At 42.7% G+C, this 24729-nt stretch overlaps 1 protein-coding gene across 3 annotated transcripts in view; it reads left to right on the forward strand.

Moving 5' to 3' along the window:
- The window catches only part of rad54b (RAD54 homolog B), a 166991-nt gene that overhangs the window by 101759 nt on the left and 40503 nt on the right, over nt 1-24729 (forward strand). For all 3 annotated transcript variants that reach the window (XM_067979273.1, XM_067979267.1, XM_067979261.1), the window contains 3 exons: nt 14875-15168; nt 19493-19655; nt 20761-20986. In XM_067979273.1, coding sequence (XP_067835374.1) covers nt 14875-15168; nt 19493-19655; nt 20761-20986 — 683 coding nt within the window. The remainder of the gene's footprint in view (nt 1-14874; nt 15169-19492; nt 19656-20760; nt 20987-24729) is intronic.

Genomic DNA, 24729 nt, shown 5'->3' on the forward strand with positions numbered 1-24729 from the left:
AGTTTATACCACTAAGCTAGTCCCAATTGCCTGCACTTGGCCCATATCCCTCTATACCCATCTTACCCATGTAACTGTCCAAATGCTTTTTAAAAGACAAAATTGTACCCGCCTCTACTACTGCCTCTGGCAGCTCATTCCAGACACTCACCACCCTTTGAGTGAAAAAATTGCCCCTCTGGACCCTTTTGTATCTCTCCCCTCTCACTTTAAATCTATGCCCCTCACCTTAAATCTATTAGGGGAAACAGGCATATTTTATTTGTGGAGAGAGGCCAGTATCACCAATTTATCTTGCTGCAATGAAAGTATAGGATATTTTGTTTGCCATGTACAAAGCAGCACTGGCACCAAAGCAATGGAAATCCTGCAACTCTATTGCCTGCAGTCTTAGTTGATGGTTAACAGATGCAAGAGCTCTTAAAGTGCAAGATGGAGCAATGTTGGAATGAAATGTGGAGGCATAACAATGAATCTGGAAGAAAACGCATTTAAAAGTCTGCATGTTGTTTGTGACTGATCAGAGATTGATCATGTTTCAAGCCATAAAGAGACTTTAGGAAAGATTTTTCTCCTCATTTATGCTGGCAACTTGGGTGGACAAAGCAGAAAGTCAGGCGGAGGGTAGCCATTGTGCTGATTCCCCCATTTACTGCCACTTCTGGGGGTTAGATCATTAAAATGACAGGTACAGAAAATAATCAAAAAGGCTAATGGAATGCTGGCCTTCATATCTAGAGGACTGGAATGCAAGGGGGTAGAAATTATGCTACAGCTATACAAAGCCCTGATTAGACCAGACCTGGATCACTGTGTGCAGTTCTGGGCACCACACCTTAGGAAGGATATATTGGCCTTGGAGGGAGTGCAGCATAGGTTTACTACAATGATACCTGGACTCCAAGGGTTAAATTACGAAGAGAGATTACACAAACCAGGGTTATATTCCCTGGAATTTAGAAGATTAAGGGGTGATTTGATGGAAGTTTTCAAGATATTAAGGGGAACTGATAGGGTGGATAGAGAGAAACTATTTCTGCTGATTGAGGAGTCTAGGACTAGAGGACATACGATCAGCCATGATCATTTTGAAAGGCGGAGCAGGCCCGAAGGGCCGAATGGCCTACTCTTGCTCCTAATTTCTAAGTTTCTATAGCCTAAAAATTAGAGGCAGGACTTTCAGGAGTGAAGTTAGGCAACACTTCTACACACGAAGGGCGGTAGAAGTTTGGAACTCTCTTCCGCAAACGGCTAGCTCAGTTGTTAATTTTAAATCTGAGATTGATAGATTTTTGTTAACCAAAGGTATTAAGGGATATGGGGCAAAGGCGGGTGTATGGAGTTAGGCCACAGATCAGCCGTGATCTCATTGAATGGCGGAGCAGGCTCGAGGGGCTAAATGGCCTACTCCTGTTCCTATGCACCTATGTTCTGGGATTTTCTGCTAGCTGGGGCATTGGACGTTGATTACGCCCACCCAAACATGGCCAGGTGTACACAGAATAGGCACAACTGATGGGATGATGTCATGCGTCATATTTCTTATCATTACTGGAATAGCAATGCTGGATATAAGTAGCGCCAACATGCTGCTGGCATCTAGCATTGCTATTTGCACTAGCTTCAACAGCTCCCTGTTACTGCCTGCCTCGGTAAATTACTCTAAATCTGAGAATAAATCTCTCGTTTAGTGTGTCTGGCTTGACAGATATTTATTGTCTTCCGAAGTGATGCACGAACACAATAGAAATCCTTTGTGCAATCCAGAGTCAATAAAGAGGTCTATTGTTCATCCTGGACGTACTATCTCAGATTCCTCGCTTCAGTTCATAGGAATCATGGGTTTGCATATGGGAGTTGACTTTTGCATTGGCATGAGAAAATGTATCTGGAGAAGCTTGAACCATAGATGGTGAGGTAACATTATCGAAAGTAAATTAGAAATATGTCCTTTGTGTTGATGAGTTCCATGGGACTTATGGTTTATTCATCTATAAGAAATGTGTTCGAGGCTAAATCAATTTTCAGTGCTATGAGCAAATTGACTGTAATTAAAGAACTGTTAAGGTTCAGTGGAACTGTGAATTTTATGTACCAACACACCACTCCGCATAGCAGTAGGAAGTGGATTTATCTCCAGTTCCTCACGTGATTTTGTGGATTCAGCTGGGCTTTTGGGAGAAAGGTGGCAGGTGAACTAGTGACCCCTCTCACAGGAAAGCAAGACTCTTGCTGCATTTACTGTTAGAAGTCATTTTCAGCAGCAGCATCTTAAGGCAATGAGGCTTTAATGATCTGAATGTGCCAGGACTCCTGCTAAGTGGAGTTTTTGCCAGCACCTTTGGAGACCATTCTGCCCCAGGTGAACATATAAATGTTGCCTATGAGGTGATGTTGCCATTTGCATTTGTTTTCCAGTTCCCTATGTGCTGGCAATGTGTGGATTTCCTTCAATGGCTCGTACAGACCACCCCAGACATTAAAAAGATGCAATAGCCAGAAAATAAAATAGTGTACTGTGACTTTAAAGCAACTGTGTGTATAGTTTGTTTGTTACTTAAGTGGTATTCAAATTTCTCTGTGTGGAAACGGAGCAGTTTCCTCAGTGCCAGCAGTAAGTTATATTACTGAGCTGCTTTTCTACCAGTTTTTTCTCTACAATTTTTCTCTGCCACTTTTCTCCCATCATTTCTTCTCCTGAAACCATTGGCTGATGCTGGGCTGCCATTCCTCAATGACTGGTCACTTCCAGTATCGCGCCCAAATTGTTTTTATTAATGTGTGAGCCTTGATGGTGAGAGTTGAATGGCAATTGGACCGTGGCAGGATGGGGGTTGATGAGAGGGGTCATCACAGCCAAACCTCATGTCTAGATCTGCTCAGTATTTGCTGGATAGTAACTGAGTGGAAATCCTGGTTGATTTTTTTTATCCTCTCTAATCCAGGAACACTGAGGATGGTTGTAGCATCCCCGTCGCCACCCCAGCCAACTCAGTTAACTCAGCACAGACCAGGGATTGAAAATGGGGCTTTCCTGGTCTGTACGGCTCAGTTACTTACTGGATAAACTTGCAGACCCATTGGGGACTGACTATTCTTTAATATAACCACAGTATCAATCTGTGGTATTATCGTCCACTACATAGCAGCCAGCTTGAGCGTGGTATTGGGAAAGATATATCATCATCTTGCTCAGGGAATAGAATGTGATAGGCAGAGAAAGCAGGAAAAATATTGCAAATGGGAAGAATCTGGGAAAGGAAATGCTGTTAATTTGTGTAGATATTTGTGGCGAATATTTTACTATCTGGATTTCTGATAATTTCTATTAAAGGAATCAAGACACATTCCTTGATTGCTTCCACAGGACTGAATATGCTGTTCATAAAAAGTTCTATTGGTATTATAATATAGTGTCAGAAAATAAAATGGTGTTTATCTTGATACAATAAATATTAAACTGCTGCATTATTGAAAATCTGTGGTGAACCATTCAAATGCTCTTGTATGGTCAGATACCTCATTTATACTTTGAGCCCTATGGAGATTACATTCCATTCAGGTCAGAATGACCCAGACTGAACATGATTCTTCCAGGGTTTGTACTAAGAGCTACCCTGAGTTAGTTAATTCGTCTGGTGGGATTAATGGAGATGTCCCTGACTCATATGCTGAGTTTCGATTTTCAGCTGAAATGAACAGGAGATTTGTGTCAGGCGCCTGACTTGGCTGCGTTTCTCCAGCCTTGCAGCTCCAGACAAATCAAAGGTCAAGTAGTGGCATGTCCAGTGGAGTAGAGAAGAGGCACCTACCTTTCCGAACTAAGAAACAGCCGTAGCTGTATTTCTATTTACTCTCTCACCGTGACAAATCAGAAACATGACTACAGTTATTTCTTTCCATTTGCAGCCTTGCCAGCAATGCAGTCAATAATCCAGCTCACTTGCCATAATTTCCAGCTGTCTGGAATGTTTTGGTATAGCTATGATTTTACTTCTTTGTCCCAGATAGCCAGCTAAACTTGTTTTTATGACTTTCAATCTCTTCAATCTTTATTGTCAATTTTAAAAAAAAATCTATATTCAAAAGCACATCATAGTATCACCACCTCTAAGAAAAAATTGTCCAAATATTCAGGTGTCAAAGGTTGTGAAAATATTTTCATTGTTCCTCTCAGCATTCCCAAATTCCCTGCAGATTTCATGACTCATGTGATCCACATGACTCCCTTTCTGAACCCCTGACATGCACATGCACCACTGAATGGTTAATACTGAACATAGATTACATTGACATTTTTTTATGTGGGGAAAAAATATTTCTGTCATCTAAAAGTATTCTAAAATTAATTTAATTTTAATTAACTGGCTGCAAATTTCCATGGAGATTCTCCCAATCTCTCTCTCTTAATACATTTATAAAACTTTTACTGTTAGCTTTGATATCCCTTTCAAGTTTTTTTTCATACTCCCTTTTTGCATCTCTTATTACTTTCTTTGTATCTCCGTTGCTTTTTATAGCTCTCCCAGTCTGCTGGATTTCCCTTGGACTTGTGTAAGCTTTTTCTTTTCACTTAATACTGCCTCTTACCTTGTTTGTTGACTATGATTGCTTAACTGCACAAATGGAGCTCTTGCCTTATAGGAATATGTGCTGGTTTTCTTTGGACCAAATACTTCTTTGAACACATCCCATTGTTTGACTGTGGGCTTACCCATTAACAGCTCTGCCCAGTTTACTCTGGTCAATTTATTTCTCATCCCTTCGAAGTTTTGCCTTACTTAAATTTAAAACCTTGTTTTGTGACTTTTGCTTCTCTCCCTCAAACCTAATATCAAATTCAATCATATTATTCTCACTATTCACAAGATGTTCCCTTACTGTCAGATTGTTAACTAACTCTGATTTGGTACTCATCACTAAATCTAGTATAGCTTATCCCGTGTCTGTTCTACAACATATGGGGCCATACTTTGGTGTGGCAGGGCTTCTAACGGCATCTGCCGTTAGTTAGACTTGCCCTTGCATGTTTAGGTTTTTTCAATTTTTTGCGTGACAGGTTGCTGAAAGTGCGAACTGATAATGTCGCAGCGAGGGAAACCGGGCATCTGGGATCTGAGTGAACAGGGCAAGCAACTGTGTATCTCCTTAACCAATCAGATTGAAAGATTGTGAAATTAACAGCACAAGGACTGAGAATTAAGTGTAAATTAGAGTGGGTGAATTCAATGTCAAATCAGGTACAGAAAGAGAAATAAAGAGAGGGAAAGAAAGATTGGATTGTGAGAGAGAGCGAAAGAAAGAGACAGAAAGGAAAAATAAAACATTTTTTAAAAAATTTACATTTTTAAAATCTCCAACAACAATTAAAACCTGAAAGAATGAGACTCCACACTCCACAGTTCCAGAAAGGTTGACTGGCAGTAATTAACACTCATCACGTTGTTAAAAGGGTACTTAAATTGAAATGGACGAGACTTAACTTTCTGTGGCGAGTTTAGTTTGTAGCTACACCGCAAACACAACAATTTCACGCCATTCAATGAATTTCAATGGTGAGGCAGATAGTGAGATGCCATTTTCATGAAGCTAATGGCGGAGCAGCACAACTCAGACAGCAACTTTTGGATTTCCGTGCATCTGCCCCTCCCTTGAAGTTGCTGTAGCATTTGCGCATAAATAACGGCGAGACCCATTGGGCTCACCACTATTTTGACAGCAAATTTTGTCCCATTGTTCCAGAAAATTGTACCAAATACATTTTAGAAATTCATTACTGGCGCTACTTGAGCTATTCTGCTTCTCCCAGTCTATGTGAAAATTAAAATCTCCCATGAAACCACATTATTTCTGCTACATGCTTTCCTGATCTCCGTATTTATACAACTCCCAATACGTCATTATTGCCAGGAGGTCTGTAGATAACTCCCACCAGGGTCCTGCATCTTTTATCATAGTATCATAGTAGGTACAGCACAGGAGGAGGCCATTCAGCCCATCGTGTCTGTGTGAGCTCTTTGAAAGAGCTATCCAATTTGTCCCATTGCTTTGCTCTTTCCCCATAGCCCTGTAAATGTTTTCCCTTCATGTATGTATCCAATTCCCTTTTGAAAGTTACTATTGAATCTGCTTCCACCACCCTTTCAAGCAATGCATTCCAGATCATTACAACTTGCTGCATAAAAAAATGTTTCCTCATGTCGCCTCTGGCTCTTTTGCTGATCACCTTAAATCTGTGTCCTCTGGTTATCGATCCTTCTGCTACTGGAAACAGTTTCTCCTTATTTACTCTATAAAAATCCCTTCATGATTTTGAACACCTCTATCGAATCTCCCCTTAACCTTCTCTGTTCTAAGGAGAGCAACCCCAGCTTCTCTAGTCTCTCCAAATAACTGAAGTCCCTTATCCCTGGTACCATTCTAGTAAATCTCTTCTGCACTCTCTCTAAGGCCTTGACATCCATCCTAAAGTGTGACGTCCAGAATTGAACACAATACTCCAGCTGCGGCCTAATCAGTGTTTTATAATGGTTTAGCATAACTTCCTTGCTTTTGTACTCTGTGCCTTTATTAATTGAAAGAGCTATCCAAATAACCCCATTCCCCTGCTCTTTCTCCATAGCCCTGTCAATGTTTCCCCATCATGTATTTATCCAGTTCCCTTTTGGGGTCCAGGATCCTATATGCTTTTTTAATAGCCTTCTGAACCTGTCATGCCACCTTCAACAATTTGTGTACATATACCCCCAAGTTTTTCTGTTCCTGTACCCCCTTTAAAATTGTACCATTTAGTTTATAATGCCTTTCCTCAATCTTCCTACCAAAATGTATCACTTCACACTTCTCTGTGTTAAATTTCATCTACCATGTGTCTGCCCATTTCACCAGTCTGTTACTGTCCTCCACGCTGTTTACTACATTTCCAAGTTTCGTGTCATCGGCAAGCTTTGGAATTATACACTCTATACCCAAGTCCAGGTCATTAATATATATTAAAAAGAGCAGTGGTCCTAATACTGACCCCTGGGGAACACCACGGTATACTTCCCTCCAGTTTGAAAAACAACCGTTCACCTCTCTGCTTTCTGTCCCTTAGCCAATTTTGTATCGATGTTGCCACTGTCCCTTTAATCCCATGGGCTTTAATTTTGCTAACAACTCTTTTGTATTTGTTCATGGGATGTGGGCGTTGCTGGCGAGGCCGTCATTTATTGCCCATTCCTAATTACCCTTGAGAAGGTGGTGATGAGCTGCCTTCTTGAACCGCTGCAGTCCGTGTGGTGAAGGTTCTCCCACAGTGCTATTAGGAAGGGAGTTCCAGGATTTTGACCCAGCGACGATGAAGGACCGGCAATATATTTCCAAGTCGGAATGGTGTGTGACTTGGAGGGGAACGTGCAGGTGGTGTTGTTCCCATGTACTTGCTGCTCTTGTCCTTCTAGGTGGTAGAGGTCGCGGGTTTGAGAGGTGCTGTCGAAGAAGCCTTGGCGAGTTGCTGCAGTGCATCCTGTTGATGGTACACACTGCAGCCACTGTGCGCTGGTGGTGGATGGGGTGCCAATCAAGCAGGCTGCTTTGTCCTGGTTGGTGTTGAGCTTCTTGAGTGTTGTTGGAGCTGCACTCATCCAGGCAAGTGGAGAGTATTCCATCACACTCCTGACTTGTGCCTTGTAGATGGTGGAAAGGCTTTGGGGAGTCAGGAGGTGAGTCACTCGCCGCAGAATACCCAGCCTCTGACCTGCTCTTGTAGCCACAGTATTTATATGGCTGGTCCAGTTAAGTTTCTGGTCAATGGTGACCCCCAGGATGTTGATGGTGGGGGATTCGGCGATGGTAATGCCGTTGAATGTCATGGGGAGGTGGTTAGACTTTCTCTTGTTGGAGATGGTCATTGCCTGGCACTTGTCTGGCGCGAATGTTACTTGCCACTTATGAGCCCAAGCCTGGAAGTTGTCCAGGTCTTGCTGCATGCGGGCTCGGACTGCTTCAGTATCTGAGGGGTTGCGAATGGAACTGAACACTGTGTAATCATCAGCGAACATCCCCATTTCTGACCTTATGATGGAGGGAAGGTCATTGATGAAGCAGCTGAAGATGGAAGGGCCTAGGACACTGCCTTGAGGAACTCCTGCAGCAGTGTCCTGGGGCTGAGATGATTGGCCTCCAACAACCACTACCATCTTCCTTTGTGCTAGGTATGACTCCAGCCACTGGAGAGTTTTCCCCCTGATTCCCATTGACTTCAATTTTACTAGGGCTCCTTGGTGCCACATTCGGTCAAATGCTGCCTTAATGTCAAGGGCAGTCGCTCTCACCTCACCTCTGGAATTCAGCTCTTTTGTCCACGTAATGAGGTCTGGAGCCGAGTGGCCCTGGCGGAACCCAAACTGAGCATCGGTGAACAGGTTATTGGTGAGTAAGTGCCGTTTGATAGCACTGTCGACGACACCTTCCATCACTTTGCTGATGATTGAGAGTAGACTGATGGGGCAGTAATTGGCAGTATTGGATTTGTCCTGCTTTTTGTGGACAGGACATACTGGGCAATTTTCCACATTGTCAGGTAGATGCCAGTGTTGTAGCTGTACTGGAACAGCTTGGCTAGAGGCGCAGCTAGTTCTGGAGCACAAGTCTTCAGCACTACAGCCGGGATGTTGTCGGGGCCCATAGCCTTTGCTGTATCCGGTGCACTCAGCCGTTTCTTGATACCACGTGGAATGAATCGAATTGGCTGAAGACCGGCTTCTGTGATGGTGGGGATATCGGGAGGAGGCCGAGATGGATCATCCACTCGGCACTTCTGGCTGAAGATGGTGGTACTTTATCAAATACCTTTTGAAAGTCCATATACACATTAACTGCATTACCCTCATCAACCCTCTCCATTACTGTTCCTTAGTTCTACCCATACTGTTTGTTCCACTGTCTGTTCACCCTTACTTAAGTCTTTTCTTTCTACTGCTGTAATTGTATCTTTTATCAACACTACTCCTCCTCCTTTCCCAATTTCCCTGTCCTTTCTAAAGATCCTATAGCCTGGAATATTTAGCACCAAATGATGCCCAGCATGTTGTCAAGTCTCTGTAATAGCTACTATATCATACCCTTTAAGTTAAATTTGTGTTTCTAACTCATTTGTTTTTATTTCGTATATTATGTACACTTGTGTGCATAACTCTTACTTGGGTAACTGATGGTGTATTTCTCACACTTTTTGAGTATTACACTTTTGGTTGCTGATCCTCTGTACATTGCTATACTGGCAATTTAACATGTTTTTTTTTATCATTCCTGCTTTAGTTTTAACAGGTATTTCATGATTACTTCTTAAACCTTTCCTGTTCCCTGAGTATTTATATTATCCCTATCTCTTTTTGTACTCTGACCTTTGCTCTTATCCCTTTTTCTTATATTTAGGTTATTATTATTTCCACATGGACCCTCAGTGCCCCTGGGCCAGGAAAGGGAAAAATCTGCCAGGTTTCCTGCTCTTGATTGCTAACCAATGATCAATTGTAGTGCTCTGGAAGATTGGATAATACAGCATAAACTGTGTGTCAAATTTGGAGTCTTGAAGAAAGAAAGCATGTATATAGTGCTTCATCATATCTCACAGAAGTGTCCCAATGTGCTTTACATACAGTTAATTATTTTGAAGTCCAGTGACTTTTGTAATATGGGCAAATGCAAGAGCTATTTTGTATGCAGCAAAGTCTCACAAGCAGCATGAAATGAATAACCAAGTAATCTATTTTGGCGATGTTGATTGAGGGAAGAATATTAGCAAGGACACCTTACCTGGGAAATTACAAGCCCATAGCGCAAGAAAATAGAGTATTAGGATGTATTGCTAGGACAATCTAGTACAAAATAAAAAAAACAATATTTTGTCCTTGCTATAGGCCTTGGTTAGACCTCATATAGAATACTGTATCCAATTTTGGCCAACTCACTTGTTGGGTGATAGAGAGGCCTCGTAAAAGGTTCTGAGGAGAACCACTAGATTAATACCTGGTTTAAATGGCCCTGAGTTAACACGATAGGCTTAGAGAGCTATTTCTTTTTACTCTAGAAAAGCATAGGCTTTGAAGAGATTTGGTTAAGCTCTTTAAAATAATGGCAGACATGTTAAATAATTACTTTGCATCACTATTTACAGTGGAGGAAGAGGATAGCATGCCGGGCGTCCCAAGGAAATGAATTTTGAATCAGGAACGGGGACTCACCATAATTAACATAAGCAAATTAACAGTAATGAAGAAAATAATGGCACTAAAGAGTAATTATCCATTCCAGGGTTTTAAAGTAAGTAGGTGAGAACATTGCAGAAGCCCTAACTAAAAACTTCCAAAGTTCTCTCGATTCAGAAACCATTCCTTTAGATTGGAAAATTGTACATGTCACTCTGCTATTTAAGAAAGGTGGGAGAGGGATACCAGGGAATTATAGACCAGTTAAGCTAACATCTGTTGTCGGGAAATTACTAGAGTCTATAATTAAGGATAGAGTGACTGAACACCTTGAAAATTTTCAGCTGATCAGAGAGAGCCACCATGGATTTGTAATGGTGAGGTCACGCCTGACGAACCTGATTGAATTTTTTGAAGAGGTGACTAAAGTAGTGGACAGGGGACTGTCTATGGATGTTGTTTATATGAACTTCCAGAAGGCATTCGATAAAGTCCCTCATAAGAGACTGATAGCTAAAGTTGAAGCTCATGGAATTGAGGGTAAATAATTGGCCTGGTTAGGAAACTGGCTGAGCGGCAGGAGACAGAGAGTAGGGATTTTGGGCAGATACTCAAATTGGCAGGATGTGACTTGTGGAGACCCACAGGGATCTGTGTTGGGGCCTTAAATATTCACTGTATTTATTAGCGACTTAGATGACGGGATAGAGAGCCACATATTCAAGTTTGCCAATGACACAAAGATAGGCAGCATTGTAAGCAATGTAGATGGAATCATAAAATTACAGAGAGATATTAATAGATTAAGTAAATGGGCAAAACTGTGGCAAATGGATTTCAATGTAGGCAAGTGTGAGGTCATCCACTTTGGACCTAAAACGGATAGATCAGAGTACTTTCTAAATGGCAAAAGGCTTGAAACATTGGAGGTCCAAAGAGACTTAGGGGTCCATGTACATAGATCATTTAAATGTCATGGACAGGTACAGAAAATAATTGTAAAGGCTAATAAAATGCTGGCCTTTATATCAAGAGAACTAGAATACAAGGGGGTGGAAGTTATGCTACAGCTATACAAAGCCCTGATTAGACCACACCTGGAGTACTGTGTTCCGTTCTGGGCATCGCACCTCAGGAAGGATATATTGGCCTTGGAGGGAGTGCACATAGATTCACTAGAATGTTAGCTGGACTCCAAGGGTTAAATTACGAGGAAAGATTACACAAACTAGGGTTGTATTCCCTGGAATTTGGAAGATTACAGGTTGATTTTATCAAAGCTCTCAAGATATTAAGGGGAACTGATAGTGTAGATAGAGAGAAACTATTTTGGCTGGTTGGGGAGTCCAGGACTAGGGGACATAGCCTAAAAATTAGAGCCAGGACTTTCAGGAGTGAGGTTAGGAAACACTTCTACATGCAAAGGGTGGTAGATGTTTGGAGCTGTCTTCTGCAAACGGCAGTTGATGCTAGCTCAATTGTTAATTTTAAATCTGAGATTTTTGTTCACCAAAGGTATTAAGGGATATGGGGCTAAGGTGAGTATACGGAATTAGGTCGCAGATCAGGCAAGATCTCACTGAATGGTGGAACAGGCTCCAGGGGCTAAATAGCCTACTCCTGTTCCTATGTTCCTAATGGGTTTGATTTGGCCCATGTGGATAGGTTATTTGAATTAGATAGGTTAGGGAGGACCAGGAGACATGCATATAAGTCACGTAAGCACGGAACTGGGTTAGATGTCAGGAGGTTTTTCTTTTCACAGAGGTTCGCTGACCTTTGGAACAAGTAGCCAGCACTGCGTGCTGCAAATGTTCAAAGGGAAACTGGGCGAGCTCCTACCTGGCTGACATCACAGCATAAAAATGGAAGGTGGAGCGTTAGGCGATTTGTCTCCCAGTCACTATGGTCTCCTGGAACTTGTTTGATAGCCTTCAGGGGTCAGAGAGGAATTTCCAAGATTTGTTTCCTCCTGAATTGGCCTTGGGTTTTTGCCTCTCTCCCAAGATTATGTGGCTGCTGGCGGACAGGGGGAGGCAATGGAGTCATAGAGTTAAATTGCACCACGACAGTATGAGACAAGCTCGAAGGACCAGCAGATCGTTACCAGTCCATCATTTTTGTATGTTCATAGAGGCCGGGGGACTATTGGACACATTTTTAAGTTGTACGTTCCGTTCTTATTTTTATTTTCTGTCATAAATTCCGACATCAATAATTATAATAGAAGCTACTTTTGTAAGCTGCACCGCCACATGGCAAAAGGGTAGAATTGCAGTAGGACTAATTTACATAGCCAGCTTCCAGTGGACACAGGAATTTAAGTTAGGACTAAGTGCACGCAGACGTAAGATTTTTAATATTTAACCAATCGATCTTCCATGGCATTGCACACGGTCAGTCAGAGACTGGCCATTCTCTTACCTGTTTCTGCGGTCTTCGTATTGTTGTTTCTCACTCTGTCTCTCTTCTTCTGCTTATTTATCCCTTTCCCCTCTTCTGCTTTTCTCTGCTTAACTTTTTTTTTGCTTATCTCTCTGCTTCTCTCTCTCTTTTTCTTCGTTCCTTTTGGATGGCTGGTATAGTGTGGTGTGATAGGGAAAGGAGCCATTGACGGCTGCGGACTGCTTTTGGGGTGAGAGATGTGGGGACATTGTGGCTCCCAGCTGCTCCCTTCCCATCTGCTCTCCCTATCACCCTCGCTCCCATTGAGTTCATTACCCCAATATCTTCTGACTACCCCTTCACTCCCATCACTACCTGTACCTCTTCCCTTTGAACTACCACTCAACCCCTGTATGCTGCTCTTCCCCATGCTCTGCTGTGATTCACCTCACCCTTAATTGTCCATCGGCTGGTGGTCCACCCAACTTGCTCCACTCAAGAGCAGGTGGCAAGGCAGGACACCCCCTAACCCATAACTTGTTTTTCTCCTCACACCTCCCCCATTTACCCTCTCTTTCTATATTTTCCTCAGAGGCTTGTTTGCTTTTAAAATTCAACATTTTAAAAAATTCAGAATGAGGAAATGGCTATTCTCTCTATTTGTATATGTCTCTCTCAAACTACTCCCGTCTTCTCTATCAACCCCCTTTTCTCACCCCCTCTCTTGCAACTTCCCTCTCTCAATCCTCCTCTCTCAATACTGTCCCTCTCTCTCAAAACTACCTGCCTGTCTCGACCCTTCTTTCTTCCTCTCAACTGCCTCCTCCTTTCTCTCAACTCTTTCTCAACTGCTTCTTGCTCGTTCTCAACCCATCTGCTGCTCTGCATCTGTCAATCACTCTTACTCACACCCTCTTTCTCTCACCCCGCATGTGCTCTCTCTCTAACCTCCCTTTCAACCCCCCCACCATCTCTCTTTTGATGCCCCAACCACCTGTCTCTCAACTCTACTTTCCCGTACTCTCTATCATCCACCCCTTGTTTGTGCTCTCTCTCACCCCCTGCACTCTCTCAATCTCTCATACTATTTTTCAACCCCTCACATGTTCTCTCAACCTTCATTTTCTCACATTCTCTCAACTCCCCTTTCTTGCTCTCTGAAACACCATCTCTCTCAACCCCCTAGTGTTGTCTCTCAACCCTTCCTCTCTCACCCCCCTCTCTTAACACTGTCTTTCTCACCCCCTCTTAGTTTAATATATTTTCGGACATTTATAGAACACAAAACAAAACAACAATAGATGTGTAATTAATACACTATCATTTTTCTCACTGGTGCCCTCATATGCACTGACACAACAGCCTCTTCTTTTAAAAAAAAAACTGCCAATATAAATTTTACCTCAATTAAGCTTTTGAAATTTGTCCTTTTGTTTTTCAAAATTATTTGAAGAAAATGTTAGAAGCAGAAACTGCTAGAAGTTGAAGAAAAATATTGCATCAGTATAGCTGACTGGTACTAATACATCCTGGGAAGTTAGGTACATTGCATACGCTCAATTGGCACAATCCAAATTCAGCTCACAGATCAGAGCTCAGGGCAAAAATATCAAGTTCAAGCTACTGGGAGAGGTTTTCAACTAAAAACTTGAATGAAGGCATTAAAAGACACAAAAGACATTTCATTGGAGAAATTTAATCATGCTATTGTAAAATATGTTTTTTTTTTATTTTGTATCTTATTTCAACCCTTATTTTGGACATTAGAATTTCAGTTACTAGGGAAAAAATGGCATATTAAAAACATTTCAAAAAGCATTTTGAACAATTTGTGGGATCCTGGTGGAAAAATTACACATTCAGAGTGACGAGTTTACTTAGGCAAAACTCATTATAAATGTGGACAGAGGAATTTATAATGGAAAAGTTAACATTAAAAGTGGGACAAAAACATGACAACAAGAAATCAAGTTCTACAGACAGGAAGTGCATATAAACTTAAGCTTTTTAACACAAAATAGATTAATAGATGTAACGCTTCGAAAGTGAGGTTTGATCAAAATTAAAAGTAGATTAATGAACTCACAAAACAATACTATATAGTTTCATGTGATAAAATCTTAAATGAGAGCCCAACCTTCCAATGAGAGTTGATAAGTTACAGGTGAGATGTACCTATATCATGAATCAGTTGCCACATGTGAACATTAAGCGGGGATAGATCAATTTATGAGCCATAAACCAAAAGAATGAAATGTATTATATTTTTGCTTATTTTTGTAAAAATCTTTTTTTTTAGGAACAGGATACAAATTAAAAGAACTTGAAACTCTTTCTGAAGGCCAGACCTTAATGATAGGTGGGAAGGAGATTGAGATTATGGGACCGATCTCTGCAGAGGATTTTATGAGTGGCCGCTGTTTCCACTCCGCTGTTACTGCTTCATCACACATGTCACTGCCGGCTTCCTCGCAGCAGCCTTTGCTAAAACCATTTACTAGTCCATTGAGGAACAGTACTGGATCCAATCAAATTGAAGGTGTTAAAAAAATCACTGTGGATTGTAAACCTAGGCATGATCCAAATGCGTCAAGTAAGCAGTTTAATTGATAATATTTGTAATTTTGTAGTTGCTTGTTCACCCATTGCAATGCTAAATTATAGTGAGATCCATTCCAATACTGTGATTAACTGTCAAACTGTCAACTTCTCCGATGGACTACTGGGTAAAGGCATTGTCAATATAGTCCTTCGCCATACAGGCAGGTTCCAAATTTGATTTCTGGAGTTTACTGAGTTATTTTATCATAACCAGTGTTGTATTTCAAGCAGTGGAATGGTTAGCACAAGTGGTCTCAGCACCCGGGGCTAGCAAGGGGAAAAATTAGCAAGGCTTGTCATTCCTGATTGCTATCCAATGGCACTTGCTGGAAAACGTGTTTTTTTTATTCAGTCATTCATTTATTCATGGGATGTGCACGTCGTTGGCAAGGGCAGTATTTATTGCCCATCCCTAATTGCCCTTGAGAAGGTGGTGGTGAGCCACCTTCTTGAACTGCTGCAGTCCGTGTGATGAAGGTACTCCCACAGTGCTGTTAGATAGGGAGATCCAGGATTTTGACCCAGTGACGATGAAGGAATAGCGATATATTTCCAAGTCAGGATGGTGTGTCACTTAGATGGGAACGTGCAGGTGGTGGTGATCCCATGGGCCTGCTGCCCTTGTCCTTCTAAGTGGTAGAGGTCGTGGGTTTGGGAGGTGCTGTCGAAGAAGCCTTGGCGTGTTGCAACAGTGCATCTTGTAGATGGGACACACTGCAGCCACGGTGGAGGGAGTGAATATTTAAGGTGGTGGCTGGGGTGCCAATCAAGTGGGCTGCTTTGTCCTGGATGGTGTTGAGCTTCTTGAGTGTTGTTGGAGCTGCACTCAACCAAGCAAGTGGAGAGTTTTCCATCACACTCCTGACTTGTGCCTTGTAGATGGTGGAAAGGCTTTGGGGAGTCAGGAGATGAGTCACTTGCCGCAGAATACCCAACCTCTGACCTGCTCTTGTAGCCACAGTATTTATATGGCTGGTCCAGTTAAGTTTCTGGTCAATGGTGACCCCCAGGATGTTGATGGTGGGGCATTCGGCAATGGTAATGCCATCAAAGGGGAGGTGATTAGATGCTCTTGTTGGAGATGGTCATTGCCTGGCAATTGTCTGGGGCGAATGTTACTTGCCACTTATGAGCCCAAGCCTGGATGTTGTCCAGGTCTTGCTGCAGGCGGGCACGGACTGCTTCATTGTCTGAGGGGTTGCGAATGGAGCTGAACAATGTGCAATCATCAGCAAACATCCATACTTCTGACCTTGTGATGGAGGGATGGTCATTGATGAAGCAGCTGAAGGTGGTTGGGCCTAGGACACTGCCCTGAGGAACTCCTGCAGCAATGTCCTGGGGCTGAGATGATTGGCCTCCAACAACCATTACCATCTTCTTTTGTGCTAGGTATGACTCCAGCCACTGGAGAGTTTTCCCACTGATTCCCATTGACTTCAATTTTACTAGGGCTCCTTGGTGCCACACTCAAGGGCAGTCACTCTCACCTCACCTCTGGAATTCAGCTGTTTTGTCCATGTTTGGACCAAGGCTGTAATAAGGTCTGTAGCCAAGTGGTCCTGGCGGAACCCAAACTGAGCATTGGTGAGTAAGTGCCGCTTGATGGCACTGTCAACGACACCTTCCATCACTTTGCTGATGATTGAGAGTAGACTGATGGGGCGGTAATTGGCCAGATTGGACTTGTACTGCTTTTTGTGGATAGGACATACCTGGGCAATTTTCCACATTGTCAGGTAGATGCCAGTGTTGTAGCTGTACTGGAACAGCTTGGCTAGAGGCGCGGCTAGTTCTGGAGCGCAAGTCTTCAGTACTACAGCCGGGATGTTGTCGGGGCCCATAACCGTTGCTGTATCCAGTGCACTTAGCCGTTTCTTGCTATCACGTGGTGTGAATCAAATTGGCTGAAGACTGACTTCTGTGATGGTGGGGATCTCGGGAGGAGGCCGCGATGGATCATCCACTCAGCACTTCTGGCTGAAGATGGTTGCAATCACTTCAGCCTTGTCTTTTGCACTCACGTGCTGGGCTCTGCCATCATTGAGGATTGTAAACAATTTTACAACACCAAGTTATAGTCCAACAATTTTATTTTTAATCCCACAAGCTTTCGGGGGCTTTCCCCTTCCTCAGGCAGTGTGGAAAAGACAATTTCGAATCCTTTGCATTTTAAGATCACAGAACAAAAGCCAGGCTTTTGTTCTGTGATCTTAAAATGCAAAGGATTCGAAATTGTCTTTTCCACACTGCCTGAGGAAGGGGAAAACCCCCGAAAGCTTGTGGGATTAAAAATAAAATCGTTGGACTATAACTTGGTGTTGTAAAATTGTTTACAATTGTTAACCCCAGTCCATCACCGGCATCTCCACATCATCATTGAGGATGAGGATGTTCACGGAGCTTCGTCCTCCTGTTAGTTGTTTAATTGTCCACCACCATTCATGACTGGATGTGGCAGGACTGCAGAGCTTCGATCTGATCCGTTGGTTGTGGGATCGCTTAGCTCTGTCTATAGCATGCTGCATCCGCTGTTAAGCATGCATGTAGATCTGTGTCGTAGCTTTACCAGGTTGGCACCTCATTTTTAGGTACCCCTGCTGCTGCTCCCGGCATTCTCTTCTACACTCCTCGTTGAACCAGGTTTGATCCCCTGGCTTAAAGGTAATAGTAGAGTGAGGGATATGCAGAGCCATGAGGCTACAGATTGTGGTGGAATACAATTCTGCTGCTGATGGCCCACAGTGCTTCATGGATGCCCAGTTTTGAGATGCTAGATCTGTTCTGAATCTATCCCATTTAGCACGGTGATGGTGCCACACAACACGATGGATGGTGTCCTCAGTGTGAAGACAGGACTTCATCTTCACAAGGACTGTGCGATGGTCACTCCTACCAATACTGTCATGGACAGATGCATCTGATTGGTGAGGACGTGATCAAGGAGGGTTTTTCCCTTGTGTTGGTTCTCTCACCACCTGCCGTAGGCCCAGTCCTTCAGGACTCAGTCAGTTCAGTCAGTAGTGGTGCTACCGAGCCACTCTTGGTGATAGATATTGAAGTCCCCCACCCAGAGTACATTCTGTGCTCTTGCTACCCTCAGTGCTTCCTCCAAGTGGTGCTCAATATGGAAGAGGACTAAGTCATCAGCTGAGGGAGGACAGTAGGTGGTAATCAGCAGGAGGTTTCCTTGCCCATGTTTGACCTGATGCCATGAGACTTCATGAAGTCCGGAGTCAATGTTGAGGACTCCTAGGGCCATTCCTGTATGTAGATGTTGGGTGAGAAAGGGTTTAAATTTGTCTGTAATGCCCGCCAAGGTAGATTAGCCTGTTGACACTCAATGTACTGCCCTCTGCAGTTAAATAGTCTGCTGGCACTCGCTGCTTAGGCTAACAAATGAAGAATGGCCGCTTGGGTGAAGTAAAAAGGGCTACTGGCACAATCCAGCGTGACAATGCCTTCAGCAGAGGAAGAAAAAAAGTTAAACATTTTTTAAAAATCATATTTTTGTCAAACCTTTGTTCCTTCCACCCTCACCTTAATGTATGGTCTGAGAACATCACCTTTGGATAGAAGCATAGAAAATAGGAGCAAGAGTAGGCCATTCGGCCCTTCGGGCCTGCTCCGCCATTCAAAATGATCATGGCTGATCGTCTAACTCGGAATCCTGTTCCCGCTTTTTCCCCATATCCCTTGATCCCTTTAGCATTAAGAAATATATCTATCTCCTTCTTGAATACATCTAATGACTTGGTTTCCACTGCCTTCTGTGGTAGAGAATTCCACAGGTTCACCACCTTCTGAGTGAAGAAATTTCTCCTCATCTCGGTTCTAAATTGCATATCCTGTATCCTGAGACTGTGACCCCTGGTTCTGGACTCCCCAGCCATCGGGAACATCCTCCCTGCATCTTGTCTGTCTAGTCCTGTTAGAATTTTATATGTTTCGATGAGATCACCTCTCATTCTTCTAAACTCTAGTGAATATAGGCCTAAATTGGTTAACTGTGTCCTTAGTGTGTATCTATGTAAAGATTCTGCTCAGAGCCAGTATTGACTAACAGTCATTAAAGATTTCAAATCAGCCGCTGGGTCTAACATATTTGTAACTATTTGTAGTTCAGTGTGATATCACTGTAAGAACTCATCTAGAATCCTCTGTTATAACATACTTTCCTGTTTACCTATTGTAGTGTAATGCAGGCTGAAAATCTGTGCATTTGTGTATAACACCATTGTGACTATATGGTATGGAATAATTTTGCAAAAGCTTGAAGCTAATAATTAAATGTACAGTTCTGACTTCACCAACAGATGCTTTAGTAATGCCAAGACCAAACCTGAGTCACCAATGGATCTTTAATAAAGCTGGTCTCCCGTTGGTAGATGTGGTGGTGGACCCTTACCTTACCATACACCTTCGACCTCACCAGTGGGATGGTGTGATCTTCCTATATGAATGTATAATGGGAATGAGGTAAGCTGGCCTGCCTTGCAGTTGCATGGAATTGGTACTGCCTGGTATTTGTATCCAAAATCAGTGGATAAGATCTATCAAGCTTGTTAAAGGCATTTCACAGTCAGCAACACTTGAAGTTTAACTGCCAGAACATTTTAGTATTCTTGTGAAAACATAAGTCCCATTGATCATGTCTCTTGTTGAACTGGCCTGTTCCAAATTAATAAAATTATAAAATACAATGCCTGTTAGATTAATCCCATGTGTCATCCCACAGATGCAAGGAATGTGTCTTCAATATTTTTTACAATTACATTTTTTAAAAAGGAAATGTAGTATGTGTTTGTGCCCTTTCTGAAATAAGGCACATGCACAGGACTACGGTCTGCTGCATTTACACTAAAGCAGACCTTGAAATCTGGTCCCTTTCATACTCCTTGTGCAGGTTCACACAGGTGATGACTGTTAGATGACCCACTGTATTAATATAGCTTGCAGACAAGGGTCACAGATGAATCACATCACTGTATGCTCACTTTCTACTACACTACTGCTAGTTCATGCTACTTTGAAACCCACAACAAGGGAGGGCTCTGTACCAGTTATGGATAGTATGCTGGGTTTATATTTAAAGTTAGTATACAACTATGTATTATCGCTAGGAGGCCATACACTTAGTTCTCAAATTCAAAAAAATGTAGCCATTTAATATAAATTGGCTAAAATGTAAATACTGAAATGCTTTTTTTCTGATCTTGTGCTTACAATATGTAAATGCGAACACAAAACAGGGAGTATGTTCAATAAAAAAATTTACCCATATGAAAACATTTTGAAAAAAAAACTCGTAGGAGAACTCCTGATTTTAACCTATATCTCACACGTACTCCAATGGAAACCTGACATTTTAGGATGAGTAGATTCTGCAGTAGATAGCATACTTTCTGTTCCTAAACATCTCCTTACAAACCTGTTTGATTTTTACGAATGAACTGTGCACACAAAAGCTATCTCATCCATTTTATGTTGATTTTCAATTTTTAAATATTTTCCTTAAAGCTTGCTGGTTGTGTGGATGTTTTGATTCTAATTCTAGATTGTTAAATATAACTATTCTTTCTAGAACAACTGGCAGATTTGGTGCTATCTTGGCTGATGAAATGGGTCTAGGGAAGACTCTACAGTGTATCACACTAATCTGGACCCTCATGCGGCAAGGACCTTATGGGAACAAACCTGTAATCAAGAAGACCCTTGTCATCACACCAGGGAGCCTCGTAAAAAACTGGAGCAGGGAGTTCCAGAAATGGCTTGGAACGGAGAGGCTGAGGGTTTTTGCAGTCGATCAGGTAATTTAACATTAATGTTAATATTTCTCCTTTCTATTTTGATATTTGTATGGAATTACTGTAATGACTAATGAGAATCAACAGTGCAAATAGTAATCTGTTTTGTAAAATGATGATTCCAAATGGTATGTATACAAGATCATGAAAATTGTGGTAACAAGAAAAAATTATTTTCATTTACTTTCCATTTACATGGTGATTTTCTCCATAACGACAAAGTGCTGCAGACAGAATAACCTATATCTCACCCTTGATGTCCTCAGAAGTGGGCCAGAAAGCCACACCGTTGTAAAAACAACTACTACAAAAGAAAACAGAATAAGCATGGGAGCATTATCACCACAAGAACTGCAGCGGTTTAAGGAAAAGGCCACCACTACCTTCTCAGGGCGACTAGGGATGACAATAAATTTGGCCTTGCCAGCATCACCCACATATGAAGAACAAATTTTTAAAATACTACAAAACAAAATCCTTCCTGTCACTTGTTGTTAACTTGCAGAGTAAAACGGTGGCAGAAAAGGAAGATAATAACTTGTGTGTAGGAAACACACCAAGAAAACAGAAGACATGAGTTAACATTGGAACAGTTAATTCTAGGAGCAGAACAGACAAACACAAACAGAAACACTAATTGCAATAACTATTGAAAGATGCACTGATGGCTTAGTACGTAAACACACATCCCTATGTGCTACTGAATTGCACAGATCAGTGTGGTCCCAGGTTCCTTGGTCTAATTTAGCTAATTTCAACTGGGGCAGAAATAGGGACACTACAAGTGCTCTAGACTGGGAAAGGGAAATATCAGCCAGGATTCCTGCTCCTGATTTATTGTGCAGTGACCCCTCCCCCCCCCCCCCCACCCCCACCCCCGCCAACTGGAAAGTGCATGTGTGGATGTTGTGTGTGGGCAGGAATCAACTCAGTGTGATTTCTCCCACGGTCAAATAGCCTGACAACATTCACTGTTTAGGCTCACACATGAAGAATTGGCACTTGGGTGAGGAGGACAGAAATTGGGAGAAAACTGCACTAAAATTACCCCTTGAATATGGACTGTATTTAAAAAGATAACAGATGATTTGGAGTGTTTTAAAGCTGTAACATAATCTCAGGGTTTGGAGGACTGCATAAACCAAGGTGACAAATGCATGGATGAGGTTTTCGGCAGCAGATGGCCTGAGGCAGGAGCAGAGACGGACGATGTTAGGGAGGTTAAAGTAGGCAGTCTATGTGATGGAGTGGATATGTGATCGGAAGCACACCTCAGGGTCAAGTAGCATGCTGAAGTTGTGAACTATCAGCTTCAACCTGAGACAGTAGCCGGGGAGGGGAGGAGAATGCTATCAGTGTCGAGGGTATGGAGTTTGTGGCGGGAGCTGAAGACAATGGCTTTCGTTTTCTCACTGTTTAACTGAAGGAAATTACAGCTCATCCAGGACTGGATGCTGGACAAGCAGGCTGACAACACAGAGGCAGTGGAGGGGTCATGATAGGTGTTGGAGAAGTAGAGCTGGGAGTCATCAGTGTACATGTGGAACCTGTCTTTGACATGTCTTCGGAAGATGTCGCCGAGGGGCAGCATGTGGATAAGGAATAAGAGGCGGCCAAGTATAGATCCTTGGGAGACTCCAGAAGTAATGATGTGGGGCGGGAAGAGAAGCCATTGCTGGAGATACTCTGCCTACGATTGGATACTTAAGAGTGAAACCAAGCTGGTAAATGGAGGAGAGGCTTTGGAGAAGGATAGTGTGGTCAACCCTGTAATAGGCTGCAGAGAGGTCCAGGGGATGAGGCGAGATAGTGCACGACAGTCACAGAGGACGTCATTTGTGACTTAAATTAGGGCCGTTCCAGTGCTGTGGCAGGGGTAGAAACCTGATTAGAGGGGTTCAAACATGGAGTTGTAGGAAAGATGGACACAGATGTGGGAGGCGACAACACGTTCAAGGACTTTAGAGAGGAAAGGGAGGTTGGAGATGGGGGTCTTAGCTTGCAAGGATAGCAGGGTCAATGGTCGTTTTTTTGAGGAGGGGGTGATGATGGTGGTTTTGAAAGGAGGGGGACAGTACCTGAGGAGAAGGAACTATTTACAATCTCAGCTAGCATGGGGGCCAGGAAGCGAAGTTGGGTGGTCAGCAGTTTAGTGGGAATGGGGTCGAGAGCAGGAGGTAGTCTCATGGACAAGATGAACTTAGAGAGGGCATGAGGAAGATAGGAGAGAAGCTAGAGAAAGACACAGGATCAGAGTTAGAGGTTAAGTTTGGCAGGGGGAAAGGGGAATATGGCAGAAGTAGCTCAATGGATGGTCTCAATCTTGGTGATGAAGAAGTCCATGAGCTCCTCGCACGTTTGTTGAAGGTGAGTGGAGCTTAAGAAGACGATTATGTCATTGGAGAAAAGCAGCCAAGGGTTATCTTTGCACTCCAGGATGACCCTGGAGTTGTGATTGGCTTTGGCAGAGGAGAGTGGGGCCCGAGAGTACTTGATATGGTCCGGCCAGATCTGGCGATGGACGTACAAACCTGTTGTACGCCAGATACCTTCAAGTCTATGCCCCTTGGACTTGAAAGAGCAAAAATGAGGGTCATACCAGGGGGAACGACCAAGACGGGAGAGAGTGAGGGTTTTACTGGAGACATGGCATCAAAGACAGATGTGAGGGAGTAATTGAGCAGATCGACAGCTGCTGAAGTATTGTGGCGAATGGAGAGCCAAAGACTAGACAGTTGGGAGCTTGAACATGCAGATGTAATTCTATAGTGCAGTAATAGTTCTATAACACACTCATAGGTATTTACCATTCTCTATATAATGGCCTGCTTTATTGTGTAGGTTTTTTTTCCACTGAAGTGGGCATATCTTGATCAAACATTCATGCACAAGGTTTGATGCTGTATCACCCCATCTGACTCAGATAGGCAATAATAACAGCAACTTAGGGCCTTATAGGGCCTTTTATGTAGTAAAAACATCCCAAGGTGGTTCACAGGCATGTTATCAGACAAAATTTAACACTGAGCCACATAGAGATATTAGGAAAGGTGACCAAAAGCTTGGTCAAATAGGTAGGTTTTATGAAGTGACTTAAAGGAGGAACGGTAGATAGAGAGGTGGTTTAGGAAGGGAATTGCAGTGCTTAGGACCTAGGCAGCTGAAGGCATGGCCACCAACGGTGGAACGATGAAAATCGGGGATGCTCAAGAATCCAGAATTGGAGGAGCGCAGAGATCTCAGAGGGTTGTAGGGCTGAAGGAGGTTACAGAGATAGGGAGGGACGAGGCCATGGAGGGATTTGAACACAAGGATGAGAATTTTAAACACATTTTAAAAACGCTGTTATTTGTTATTTATATTAATGATTTGGATGAGAATTTAGGAGGAATGGTTAGTAAGTTTGCAGATGACACCAAGATTGGTGGCATTGTGGACAGTGAAGAAGGTTATCTAGGATTGCAACGGGATCTTGATAAATTGTGCCAGTGGGCCGATGAATGGCAGATGGAGTTTAATTTAGATAAATGTGAGGTGATGCATTTGGTAGATCGAATCAGACCAGGACCTAATCCGTTAATGGGAGGGCATTGGGGAGAGTTATAGAACAAAGAGATCTAGGAGTACAGGTTCATAGCTCCTTGAAAGTGGAGTCACAGGTGGATAGGGTGGTGAAGAAGGCATTCGGCAAGCTTGGTTTCATTGGTCAGAACATTGAATACGTCTTGTTGAAGTTGTACAAGACA

Source organism: Heptranchias perlo, chromosome 3, assembly GCF_035084215.1.
Source record: "Heptranchias perlo isolate sHepPer1 chromosome 3, sHepPer1.hap1, whole genome shotgun sequence".
NCBI lineage: Eukaryota > Metazoa > Chordata > Chondrichthyes > Hexanchiformes > Hexanchidae > Heptranchias > Heptranchias perlo.